At 51.8% G+C, this 13,619-nt stretch overlaps 1 protein-coding gene across 1 annotated transcript in view; it reads left to right on the forward strand.

Annotated features, from left to right (window-relative positions):
- Positions 1 to 13,619, forward strand: part of GARS1 (glycyl-tRNA synthetase 1) — a 36,559-nt gene that overhangs the window by 17,206 nt on the left and 5,734 nt on the right. The window contains exons 9-12 of the mRNA XM_060195788.1: positions 2,123 to 2,285; positions 3,815 to 3,979; positions 8,873 to 8,985; positions 9,691 to 9,831. Coding sequence (XP_060051771.1) covers positions 2,123 to 2,285; positions 3,815 to 3,979; positions 8,873 to 8,985; positions 9,691 to 9,831 — 582 coding nt within the window. The remainder of the gene's footprint in view (positions 1 to 2,122; positions 2,286 to 3,814; positions 3,980 to 8,872; positions 8,986 to 9,690; positions 9,832 to 13,619) is intronic.

Genomic DNA, 13,619 nt, shown 5'->3' on the forward strand with positions numbered 1-13,619 from the left:
TGCTCTGTCTCCAAACGAGGGCTGCCGAGCGAGCAGGTAGAAAGTCTGGCAGCAGGGGACCCTGGGTTCTGGCAGGACCCTCCTCCTGTCTGGCCTTCGTTGTAGATGCTCTGTGAGTCTGGGTCTCGCAGGCTGAGGAGGACAGGTGAATGCTTCTCTGCCATGCTTGTTTTCTGTGCGCACAGAAGGTGCTTGAAAGGATACCGTTGGTGCAGGGCCAGATAAGAGGTACTGTTAAAAAATAAAATGACAAAAATCGAAGCTCTTTGCAGTGACGTTTCATGTTATTGTAGGGCCCATTTAAGCAATTTGCATCAGAAGCATCTGAGATAATCATAGGAGTGCAGTAGTGAGTGTGTGTGAAGAGAGATTTGCCTCTGACCCATCCTACCCCCAGCGGCTACTCAGTGGCTGTTCAGAGCTCTTCGGGGAGTGTTGCCATGTGCGTGCTTGTTGAATCTCCACCTTGGCCCTCTGTCTAGAATAGCATGTTCATTAAAGCAGCTCTTTGAAGAAACCAGCTGTGTGGCGCTATTACTTGGCATTTCCTGTTCAGAAAGAATAAATCAAACTGCTTTAGAAGCTAAGAGCAGTCCCATCTCATTTTTTTTTTAATTTTATTTATTTATTCCCTTTTGTTGCCCTTGTTGTTTTATTGTTGTAGTTATTATTGTTGTTGTCGTTGTTGGATAGGACAGAGAGAAATGGAGAGAGGAGGGGAAGACAGAGAGGGGGAGAGAAAGACAGACACCTGCAGACCTGCTTCACCGCTTGTGAAGCGACTCCCCTGCAGGCGGGGAGCCGGGGTTCGAACCAGGATCCTTATGCCGGTCCTTGTGCTTTGCGCCACCTGCACTTAACCCGCTGCGCTACAGCCCGACTCCCCCATCTCATTTTTAATGTCTCTTTCTTTACAGAGTAAACATCAGGGGCTTCATTTTGCATATATTGAGAAGACCACTTTGTGGGAAAGCTTCTGCCCAGTGTCCCATTCCTTCTCCTCCTCCTCCTCCTCTAATTATCTCTATTGGATGGAGACAGCCAGAAATTGAGAGGGAGAGAGACAGACACCTGCAGGCCTGCTCCATCACTTGCAAAGCTTTCCCCCTGCAGGTGGGGACCGGGGCCTCGAACCTGGGTCCTTGTGCACTGTGACGTGCGCTCAGCCAGGGGCACCACCACCCGGCCTCCTCCTTCCTCCCTCCTCCCGCCTCCTTCTCCTTCTCCTCCTCCTTTTGCTCTGCCATTGTATAAGTTTTCCAGATTTTAAAAACATTATTAATCTGTACTTTAAAAATTATTTTTCATTAAGAATAACAATATTTTGTGGTTGTAGTTAGTTTCAAGGGAAAAACAGAGATGAATAGTAGTCAAGACCAGGTTTTTAGGACATTTTCAGTAGGGGAAAGAGGTTACTGTAGGATCAGATTCAATTTTGAATGCAACATATGTGAGCCCACTGTATCTTTTGTAACCCAGACACAGGTGGTCAAAGGCGACTGACTGAGAGACATCAGAGGGCGGAGAATGCTGGCCTCCTCACTGAAACAGGCCGGCTTTATCACCTGGGGGTGGCGGGAATGCTGGCCAGGCCGACTGAACAGACTCCTTGCTGAAACAGGCTGGTGGAGGGTGGGAGTCCCGACAGCACATGAAGGGGATCAGTCAGGGGCATCGGGCAAACTGCTCTAACAGCATTCTTGCTGAAACAGCACTTTACAGGACAGTGTGCGGATGAATAACAACCACTCAGAGAACCTGATTCCATTTTCTTTTTAACTTTTCCCCTGGGAAACCATTTTCTGTTTAGTGGTAAAGATTGTAGTGGGAGAGAACGTCTCTCACTAGGCAGCGAAGTCGCAGATAAGGCGCTTGGGCTTGGGAAGTGCCTGTGTGACCACGTGTGGGAACCGGGGTTCAGGCTTCACCTGTCAGAGCACTGAGTGCCTTACACAGGGGGGTCTAGCTGTGCTGTGGTGTCTGCCTTTCACTCTCTCTGGGGGTGAAGGGGCACTGTAGGCATGAAGTCCTGGTGGCGGGGAAAATCTTTAAGGAAATAAATAAGGACCTGCTTTTATAGCTAAGCGTACAAGCAACCTTCATCCTAAATTTTTGTTTTCAGAGAATTCACAATGGCAGAAATTGAACACTTTGTAGATCCCAGTGAGAAAGAGCACCCCAAGTTCCAGAACGTGGCGGACCTGCACCTTTGTCTGTACTCAGCGAAAGCCCAGGTCAGCGGGCAGTCTGCTCGGAAAATGCGCCTCGGAGATGCAGTCGAGCAGGTGAGCGTCCACAGGCAGCCTGCCAGACCACCGCCACTTGGAGGGCTCCCTGCTCCCGACGAGAAGTTGTCTGTCTGTTCAGCCAGCTCCTTCCTATGCGGTGTTTGCGGTTTTCTAGGGCTTGCTTGAGGAAATACAGATTTACAGAAGTGCTGCCTCACATGGATACAGTACTTTTATACGGTATTCAATACAGATCAGTATAGAGTGGGCTGGGGACTGCTTGCCATCCCAGCTTGAAGGTCATAGTGGCAGACACGCAAGGGTTATTCAGAACATTTGGGAAAAAGATCTTGGGAGTTGGGCGGTAGCGTAGCGGGTTAAGCACACGTGGCGCAAAGCTCAAGGACCGGCGTGAGGATCCCAGTTCGAGCCCCCAGCTCCCCACCTGCAGGGGAGTCGCTTCACAGGCGGTGAAGCAGGTCTGCAGGTGTCTGTCTTTCTCTCCCCCTCTCTGTCTTCCCCCCCTCTCCATTTCTCTCTGTCCTATCCAACAACGACTACATCAATAATAACTACAACAATAAAAACAAGGGCAACAGAAAGGAACTAAATAAATATTTTTTTAAAAAAAGATCATGACATTGGTGTTAGTTCTACTCCACTTTATCTTTTTTTTTTTTTTTCAAAAACACAATCTTTTTATTTAGTGGATAGAGACAGAACTGAGAGGGGCAGGGGCGACAGAGGAGAGACAAGAGACACCTGCAGCACTGCTTCACCACTCATGAAGCTTCCCTCCTGCAGGCGGGGTCCACTTTATCTTTTAGTAATACCTGCCTTTGGGGGAGAAACATTTTGAGTCAAATTTTGCCTTTTGGATTTTAAACTCTTCCATTTTACCCATAGAAATTAGGATAAAGTTTTGCTTATAATTGAGTTTTTCTAAACTTTTCCTGGGGAAATAAGTGGAAACTTTCCAACAGTAGTTGCTAGGTAGTAGTGAAGTGGATCACCCTGGGGAACGATGGCCTTCTGGCCCCGCCAGTGTTCACATGGAGGTGGGGTACCTGGGAAGCCACTTTCAGGGAAGACTCCCATTACAGACGGAAGCTGGGGGCTAGGAGGTCTCCAGGTTTGCAGTGTTCCATCTGTACGGTTACGCTTACTGAGTTGGGGTCACACGTTTCCCTGGGTAAGGACGCTTTGGAATCACCTCAGCTTGAGGCCGTCCGCCATTCCTCGGCGTCACTGAATGCCGTGGTAGTGATACAGATTTGCAAGGCCTGAGGTGTTGGGCTGGCTTTTTGCCAACCCGGTGGCATGAAGATCATTTAGGTTTTGAATGACCCCATTATGACTACTTTCTGCATTTGAGATTACCCCTTTTGAAAAACGACCCCGATCGTGGTCTGGGTGTTTCAGATTGTTGTGGGGCGGGATCATCGTGTTGCCTTGTGTCTTGGGACCTCTGTGGAAAGCAGTGCCTTCATCCGCCTTCAGAGTGCCCATCTGCTGTCTCCTCCTCGGAGCTTCACTCACTCGTAGGGTGTCTGCTTACCTACGACTCGCTCTTTCATCTGCTTTAGGGTGTGATCAACAACTCAGTATTAGGTTACTTCATCGGCCGCATCTACCTCTACCTCACGAAGGTCGGAGTATCTCCAGACAAACTCCGCTTCAGACAACACATGGACAACGAGATGGCCCATTATGCGTGTGACTGTTGGGATGCCGAGTCCAAGACCTCCTACGTAAGTCCTGCGGTGCACGGAGCGGCCCGGCACCGTGCCGTTCATGGCGGACGCTCAGAGACCCATTGCGGAGTTCTGTTTGCTTTTGTGTGGAGAGTGCAGCAGACAAACGGGTCTTTTCTTCTCTGAGCAAAGCAGAAAGGTGTGCTTGTCTCTGTTTTCCTATCTGGAGGACGCTGCTCTAACGACCCCAGATGGTCTGTAAGTATAGACGAGGAAGGGAAGGCTGAAGAGGGCGCGCGTGAGCTAGCTCCCCGGGCGAGCAGTGTTGGGTGTCAGCCCTCGGCGCACTCAGACAAGGGCATCTTCCCGGCCAGGATTCTAGCACGGGTTGAAAACAGGTGGGGCTGAGCACAGAAAGTCATGTGCTTTTGGAGGGGCAGACTAGCAATGCAGTTCTGGTCTCGTTAAGGAACCACTGCGTTTACTTTCTCAAGTTGTTAGCGATCCCAAGATGCTCAGGCTAGCTGTGTGCTGAACCTTCTATTCCTGTCAGCAAGCATGGCGCATTAGTAGTGCGGTCTCAGACTGAGAAGGCGCTTTCTGCGTGGCTGACAGCAGAAGCAGTGGGGCACAAATGGAAGCCCAGAGCCTTCTGGCATTCCCCCGCTGGGTCGGGAGCAGGGCTGGATGGTTTGGGCTCCTGGCAGGGACTGGGCAGGGACGTAGACTGTCCGATGGCAGGCTCATGCTCCCAGCTCCGGTCCTGCACTGCGGAAGTAGCCCCCGAATTTCTGCTCAGCTTTATCGCGTTGTTAGTTGAGGGTCCCAATTCCTTAAGGGCTGGGGAGCAGGATTATGGGTCTATGTTGAAATAAGACTTCATTTTGTGAAAGGTCATTGGAAGAGAGGATTTAACAAGGATAGAAACCTCAAGGTAACAGAAGCTTTGAAGAAGAGAGGAGAACATCTGTACTTCTTGTGTGGTAGTAAAAAAGTAACAGACTAGGAGGCGGGCGGCAGCGCAGCGGGTTAAGCACACGCGACGCAAAGCGCAGGGACCGGTGTAAGGATCCCGGTTCAAGCCCCCGGCTCCCCACCTGCAGGGGAGTCGCTTCCCAGGCGGTGAAGCAGGTCTGCAGGTGTCTGCCTTTCTCTCCCCTTCTCTGTCTTCCCCTCCTCTCTCCATTTCTCTGTCCTATCCAACAACGAATTGCGTCAACAAGGGCAATAATAATAACCACAACGAAGCTACAACAAGGGCAACAAAAGGGGGAAAAAATGGCCTCCAGGAGCGGTGGATTCATGGTGCAGGCACTGAGCCCAGCAATAACCCTGGAGGGGGAAAAAAAAAATGAAACAAAAAAGATTAGATAATGAATAGAGCTGAGCATGGCTCAGGTGGTGGTGCACCTGGTGGAGTGCACATGTTACAGTGCACAAAGACCCAGGTTCAAACCCCCAGTCCCCATCTGCAGAGGGAAAGCCTTGCAAGTGGTGAAGCAGAGCTACAGGTGTCTCTCTGTCTCTTTGCCTCCCTATCACCTCTTTCCCCCTCAATTTCTGGCTGTCTCTGTCCAATAAATAAATAAATATTTAAAAAAATAAATAAGTAAAAATAACTACAACAACAATAAAAAAAAACAAGCGTAACAAAAGGGAAAACAAATTAAAAAAAAAACCTGAGCAGAAGACTTGTGATTGCATTGCCCTGATGAGTGCGGTGAGTCTGGTCTGAGCCCTGAGCGCTCCCAGTGTGATTGCATTGCCCTGATGAGTGCGGTGAGTCTGGTCTGAGCCCTGAGCGCTCCCAGTGTGATTGCATTGCCCTGATGAGTGCGGTGAGTCTGGTCTGAGCCCTGAGCGCTCCCAGTGTGATTGCATTGCCCTGATGAGTGCGGTGAGTCTGGTCTGAGCCCTGAGCGCTGCCAGTGTGATTGCATTGCCCTGATGAGTGCGGTGAGTCTGGTCTGAGCCCTGAGCGCTCCCAGTGTGATTGCATTGCCCTGATGAGTGCGGTGAGTCTGGTCTGAGCCTTGAGCGCTCCCAGTGTGAGTGCATTGCCCTGATGAGTGCGGTGAGTCTGGTCTGAGCCCTGAGCGCTGCCAGTGTGATTGCATTGCCCTGATGAGTGCGGTGAGTCTGGTCTGAGCCCTGAGCGCTCCCAGTGTGATTGCATTGCCCTGATGAGTGCGGTGAGTCTGGTCTGAGCCCTGAGCGCTGCCAGTGTGATTGCATTGCCCTGATGAGTGCGGTGAGTCTGGTCTGAGCCCTGAGCGCTCCCAGTGTGATTGCATTGCCCTGATGAGTGCGGTGAGTCTGGTCTGAGCCCTGAGCGCTGCCAGTGTGATTGCATTGCCCTGATGAGTGCGGTGAGTCTGGTCTGAGCCCTGAGCGCTGCCAGTGTGATTGCATTGCCCTGATGAGTGCGGTGAGTCTGGTCTGAGCCCTGAGCGCTCCCAGTGTGATTGCATTGCCCTGATGAGTGCGGTGAGTCTGGTCTGAGCCCTGAGCGCTCCCAGTGTGATTGCATTGCCCTGATGAGTGTGGTGAGTCTGGTCTGAGCCCTGAGCGCTGCCAGTGTGATTGCATTGCCCTGATGAGTGCGGTGAGTCTGGTCTGAGCCCTGAGCGCTCCCAGTGTGATTGCATTGCCCTGATGAGTGCGGTGAGTCTGGTCTGAGCCCTGAGCGCTCCCAGTGTGATTGCATTGCCCTGATGAGTGCGGTGAGTCTGGTCTGAGCCCTGAGCGCTCCCAGTGTGATTGCATTGCCCCTGATGAGTGCGGTGAGTCTGGTCTGAGCCCTGAGTGCTCCCAGTGTGATTGCATTGCCCTGATGAGTGCGGTGAGTCTGGTCTGAGCCCTGAGCGCTCCCAGTGTGATTGCATTGCCCTGATGAGTGCGGTGAGTCTGGTCTGAGCCAGTGTGATTGCATTGCCCTGATGAGTGCGGTGAGTCTGGTCTGAGCCCTGAGCGCTCCCAGTGTGATTGCATTGCCCTGATGAGTGCGGTGAGTCTGGTCTGAGCCCTGAGCGCTCCCAGTGTGAGTGCATTGCCCTGATGAGTGCGGTGAGTCTGGTCTGAGCCCTGAGCGCTGCCAGTGTGATTGCATTGCCCTGATGAGTGCGGTGAGTCTGGTCTGAGCCCTGAGCGCTCCCAGTGTGATTGCATTGCCCTGATGAGTGCGGTGAGTCTGGTCTGAGCCCTGAGCGCTGCCAGTGTGATTGCATTGCCCTGATGAGTGCGGTGAGTCTGGTCTGAGCCCTGAGCGCTCCCAGTGTGATTGCATTGCCCTGATGAGTGCGGTGAGTCTGGTCTGAGCCCTGAGCGCTCCCAGTGTGATTGCATTGCCCTGATGAGTGCGGTGAGTCTGGTCTGAGCCCTGAGCGCTGCCAGTGTGAGTGCATTGCCCTGATGAGTGCGGTGAGTCTGGTCTGAGCCCTGAGCGCTCCCAGTGTGATTGCATTGCCCTGATGAGTGCGGTGAGTCTGGTCTGAGCCCTGAGCGCTCCCAGTGTGATTGCATTGCCCTGATGAGTGCGGTGAGTCTGGTCTGAGCCCTGAGCGCTCCCAGTGTGATTGCATTGCCCCTGATGAGTGCGGTGAGTCTGGTCTGAGCCCTGAGTGCTCCCAGTGTGATTGCATTGCCCTGATGAGTGCGGTGAGTCTGGTCTGAGCCCTGAGCGCTCCCAGTGTGATTGCATTGCCCTGATGAGTGCGGTGAGTCTGGTCTGAGCCCTGAGCGCTGCCAGTGTGATTGCATTGCCCTGATGAGTGCGGTGAGTCTGGTCTGAGCCCTGAGCGCTCCCAGTGTGATTGCATTGCCCTGATGAGTGCGGTGAGTCTGGTCTGAGCCCTGAGCGCTCCCAGTGTGATTGCATTGCCCTGATGAGTGCGGTGAGTCTGGTCTGAGCCCTGAGCGCTGCCAGTGTGATTGCATTGCCCTGATGAGTGCGGTGAGTCTGGTCTGAGCCCTGAGCGCTCCCAGTGTGATTGCATTGCCCTGATGAGTGCGGTGAGTCTGGTCTGAGCCCTGAGCGCTCCCAGTGTGATTGCATTGCCCTGATGAGTGCGGTGAGTCTGGTCTGAGCCCTGAGTGCTCCCAGTGTGAGTGACAGACACTCCCAGTGTGAGTGACAGACGCTGCCAGTGTGAGTGACAGACGCTGCCAGTGTGAGTGACAGACGCTGCCAGTGTGAGTGACAGACGCTGCCAGTGTGAGTGACAGACGCTCCCAGTGTGAGTGACAGACGCTGCCAGTGTGAGTGACAGACGCTGCCAGTGTGAGTGACAGAGGCTCCCAGTGTGAGTGACAGACGCTGCCAGTGTGAGTGACAGACGCTCCCAGTGTGAGTGACAGACGCTGCCAGTGTGAGTGACAGAGGCTCCCAGTGTGAGTGACAGACGCTGCCAGTGTGAGTGACAGACGCTCCCAGTGTGAGTGACAGACGCTGCCAGTGTGAGTGACAGAGGCTCCCAGTGTGAGTGACAGACGCTGCCAGTGTGAGTGACAGACGCTCCCAGTGTGAGTGACAGACGCTGCCAGTGTGAGTGACAGAGGCTCCCAGTGTGAGTGACAGAGGCTGCCAGTGTGAGTGACAGACGCTCCCAGTGTGAGTGACAGACGCTGCCAGTGTGAGTGACAGAGGCTCCCAGTGTGAGTGACAGAGGCTCCCAGTGTGAGTGACAGACGCTGCCAGTGTGAGTGACAGACGCTGCCAGTGTGAGTGACAGAGGCTCCCAGTGTGAGTGACAGAGGCTCCCAGTGTGAGTGACAGACGCTCCCAGTGTGAGTGACAGACGCTCCCAGTGTGAGTGACAGACGCTGCCAGTGTGAGTGACAGACGCTCCCAGTGAGTGACAGACGCTGCCAGTGTGAGTGACAGACGCTCCCAGTGTGAGTGACAGACGCTCCCAGTGTCAGTGACAGACGCTCCGTATGACTTCTCCGTAGGGTTGGATTGAGATTGTCGGCTGTGCTGATCGTTCCTGCTACGACCTTTCTTGTCATGCGAGAGCCACCAAAGTCCCACTTGCAGCTGAGAAGCTTCTGAAAGAACCCATATCCTTTCCACAAACTCAGTACTGACACGTAAGGATCTTAGAAGTCGACGGTTCAAGCCTGCACCTGACTCCGGGTGGTTAGAACATCATGTTAACACTTGCTAAGAGCCGCTGCTCTGCCTGACTGGTCCTTTATTCTCTTTACTTACAATCTGACATGTGGCCACGCATCCCTAACAGGATCACATGTGGGAAAACACTGTTTGTATTTCAGGGTGTCGACTAGTGGTTCTCTGCTGTTTCCAGAATGGGTGTCTTCACAGCTGTGCTGAGTCATACGCTCTTTGAATAAAAGTAGCTAGGGAATGTCTTCCACATTACCAAGTGCGTGTCACTGCAGATGAAGTTGTTATCTGGTTCTCCCACTCGAAGTCTGCTGTGTGGACTGTGCAGTGAAGTCGCAAGTCAGTTAGGACCAGTAGCAGGAAGCCGCAAGGTAGTGGAAGCCTCGAGTAAGTGCTGGGCATTTTAGATGTGAGCATCGTGTCCCATTGCTGATTCGATAGCGCCCCTTTGCTCTGCTTTCACGAGAAGCCGTGTCTGTTTCCGCTGAGTCTGCTGAGTGACTTTGCAGACGGCTGCTCGTCTTGGCTCGGCCTGTCGTGCTGCCTGCCAGTAGGGAGCGTGTGGTGCTGCTTGTCTTCAGGGTGGTCCCGCGACTCGAGGCGGCTTTGTGTCCGTGGCTTCCTTGACTGCTTCCTACAGGACTGTCGGCGTTGTTCAGTTTGATCCCAACAAGGGTGCCATCGGGAAGGCGTACAAGAAGGACGCCAGGCTGCTGATGGAGTACCTTGCCGCGTGCGAGGAGCACTACGTTACCGAGATGGAGGAGCTGCTCCGCGAGAAAGGGTGAGGCTTACCACTTGCTTCTTGCTTCCTGTGACCTCAGCCGTGGTGTTGAGGGCCGGGGTGAGTGACGTGGCTTCCTTAGAGAGCCCTTGGCTACCTGGGAAGGGCTGTGTTTGCAGAGACGTTGGCATTAGGACCTGAGCGTAGATTTGAGATGGCTAGGAGAGAGGTCACTATTTCCAGTAAAGTCAGTCTTGCCTTCCTTCCTTCTTGCATTGTTTCATGTTTGTTTATTTGAGTTTTGGTCTGATTCTTGAGAAGTATGGCAGTCCTAGAGAAGTCTAAGGAATGCAGTGCAGTGGAATCCGTTACTGACATTGTGAAGCTGCTTTGTCTATAAGGCCAGGAATTATCATAGCAGTAAAGAAACACCAAAAGAAACCCAGAAATCACAGGTTTGATGGGCTAGAAGTGTAACGATAGTGATACAGTTAATAAGAGTTTACATCATAGGATGGCGTAGCACAAAGGCTATGCAAATAGACTCATGCCTGAGGCTCCCAAATCCCAGGTTCAGTCCCCACCACCACCACAAGCCAGAACTTAGTAGCGGTTACAGACAGACTGACCCACATAGTCAACGACTGCCACCTCTCCAGATTCAAAGGAGGTCTCGAAACTTGACATCAGGCTCAACCTGACGCTGTCGACTGGCTACGGAAGAAGGGCAAACGCTAGAAGAAGAAGAAATGCTCTGGTAAAAAAACAAAGTTCACCCTGTATGCTCGGGCAGAAGGAAGCATATGTACATATGCAGAGGCGGGAGTGCGTAGCTCCAGGGAGTGACTGGTTAGGACCTCTAGCAGGACTACCAGAAATGTTACTCACTGAGATGACATGCGGAGTAGACACTCCCGAAGACGTGACATTCGAGACTCTCCAGAGGATGTTCCCCATTCTCCCTGTGCCTGAGTATGGCTAGTTAAAAACAACTATTTTGAATAGAGACAGAAATTGCGAAGGAAAGGAAGATAGATAGGGAGGAGGGAAGAAAGAGAGACAGACACCTGCAGCCCTGCTTCACCACTTGTGAAGCTTTTCCCCTGCCGGTGGGACCTGGGGGCTTGAACCCAGATCCTTGTGCGCCGCTGTGATGTGTGAGCTCAACCAGCTGTGTTGATGTGTGAGCCACTGCCCAGCTCCGAATACGGTTTTACTAGTTACAGTTCTCCGACTTTTATATGCTCCCCTCCCCATTTAGTTACTTTTGAGTTTACTATGCTCACTTAAAAATAAAAACAGCTTTCTGTCATCTGCCTTCAGCTAACACACCACTTTACAGCAGCAGAGTCTTGGGCCTTTTGCACCATTCAGAAAATAAGTGAACGGCTTTAAATTAAAAGGAAAAAAATTGGGAATGGTGGTTGCATGTGTAAATGCCTTTTTTCAAGAGTTTTATTAAGCCGGTCTCTTGTGGAGGTGGAACTGAGCTGTCCATTCCCAGTGGAAGCTGGTAAAAGCATTTCTGGGCTCCCGGAATGAACACCTAGCACTTCGTGTTGAAGTGTCAGACCTCACTAAAGTAGACTGACCACTAGATGGAGCTCTGCACAGGCAGGATGCTGTCCTCTGTAACCTCAAATAGTGACCGTCTCCCCGCTGACTCCAGATGGCTGTGCTCTTCTCTGTGGACAGCTACACTGTGCTCAGCGTGAGCGCAGGTGTGCGGCTTCCAGCCTACGTGCCGCCACACGCACACACAGGCTGCAGACGAGGAAAAGCAGACAGCACTTAGTGATCACTGGACACCAGCAAGCGTGTGTGCCAGGGGCGGCAGCAAAGACAGCCACGTGAGGGCGTGCGCCTCAGAACTGAGCTGCTCGGAGACAAGGGAATGCAGTGCGTCTTGAGTGAGAACTGAAATGCAGGTGTTAATGGAGGCTTTTATAGCAGCATGTTTGTGTGTGTGTGTGTGTGTGTATGATTCAGTACTAATTCAGAAAATCATGAAATAATGGGTCTAATTCCACACCATTCCCACCACCAGAGTTCTCTGTTCCCTCCACTGGATATTACAGCATTTCTCCCAAAATCACAGATGTGGGTTGACTATTATTTTTACAACTATCTATTTATATATATTTTTTCCCATCTTTTCTGTGATTCTGCCTTCCTTTCTAAGTTACTTCCAGGTGTCCTTCCTTTTTCCTCTACTCTCACCGGGTCCTGATGGAGTTGGATTTCAGAACCTCTGGTCATCTTCCCTAACATTTCACCCCCTCTGGGGATATGAGCCAAAATTTGTTAATGGGAGCAGAAGGTGGAAGTCTGGCTTCTGTAATTGCTTCTCTGCTGAACATGGGCGTTGGCAGGTGGATCCAACCCCCACACCCAGCCTTTCTCTCTCTCCCTAGTTAGGGGTGCAGGGCTCTGGGGAGGTGGGCTTCCAGGACATGTTGGTGAGGTCATCTGCCCAGAGAAGTCAGGATGAAATCCTAGAAGCATATTCAACTTGGTGGCTGAAAGGCATTAGGGTATAGACAAATTGTTTAATACATAGGAACCAAAAAGTAGGAATAGAGCGTGTGACAATAGGAATCTTAGGGTAGGGAGAAGCTAGGAAGTCTATTTTAGGTGTTTTCCATGTAGCCCATGACTTTAATTTTTGCCTGAGCCTGGCAGCTGACATGTGGGTGGGCTAGAAATACTGTCTGGGAAGGATTGAGAAAAGGGCCAGAAAACTGGGTCAGGGCAGAGAGTAGCTCCCGTGTCTGTCCCCATCCAGCACGGGAGCCTGTGTGACTCCGAGTCCCTGTCAGGCTGAGCTCACAGTCCATGGGCACAGCTGGGATATTCCAGGCTGCTCTCATGTCAGGACCCGTCTTCCTCGAGGGGCAGAGCAGGCTGACTTCAGAGAGCGGGGCGTCCCCACCATGGCTGCTCTGCAGTGAGGGCAGGTCCTGCGGAGGCCCCAGGAGGGCTGTGCTGACTGATGTTCCTGATGGGAGTGACCAGTGATGGTGGAGAGCGGGGTCTGTGAGAGGTCTAGGCCCACCGTATCTTTGGGGGAATCTCAGGGCCCCCTGACTAGAGTCCCGGATCATGGGGTGGCCTGGTAGTGACATTAAAGTGAGCTAGTCTCTTGTCCTTATCCAGCTTTTGTAGTCCTTTGATTATCTGAGGAACTGACTTGGTTAAAGCAAGGTCACTTGTTGTACCCAAGATGGTATTAGGTTTGTGGTGTCTGGTAGAGGTGTGTCCTTAACTTTAAATGGAGCGAGTTTCTCTTAGGATAGGAGCGCTGTGTAGCAGTGACTTGGGGAGCTGTTTTATATTGGCATATCAGAGTCATTTATCATCTTTTAACCAGTCTTCATCAGCGTAAGTATCCAAGGTTATTTTGGGAAGAGTGTGGGGTTGTAAAGTAGCTTTATGTAAGATAACTGACTATCTTGTTGTTTTTACACTTGTTGGGACAGTAATGTAAACAGTCTTTCATCAGCACGGCTGCTTCTGACAAATCTCGTGCGATTCTGAAACTGAACTTTGCAAAACCTGTTCATGGTTTGCCTTCATCTTCAAACCAAAGAAGCCAGTCAACAACAAGTTATTTGTAGAGTTTAATGAACACACTTGTCACACTGCTGCTCGAGTCAGCTGCTTGGAGGTGTGATTGATGGGAAGTGGGCCTTTGTCCTCAGGCCTGCAGGGCATGTATCCTGTCACTTAACCCTTGTCTCCAGCGCCTCGGGCATGAGTGGCTATCCTCTGGCTCGGGGAGTGGCTCCAGATATATTTAAAAGAACAACTACTTAGCCACCTGTAAAACCTGTCAGTTATGGTACAGG

This window comes from Erinaceus europaeus, chromosome 8 (assembly GCF_950295315.1).
Source record: "Erinaceus europaeus chromosome 8, mEriEur2.1, whole genome shotgun sequence".
NCBI classification, from domain to species: domain Eukaryota; kingdom Metazoa; phylum Chordata; class Mammalia; order Eulipotyphla; family Erinaceidae; genus Erinaceus; species Erinaceus europaeus.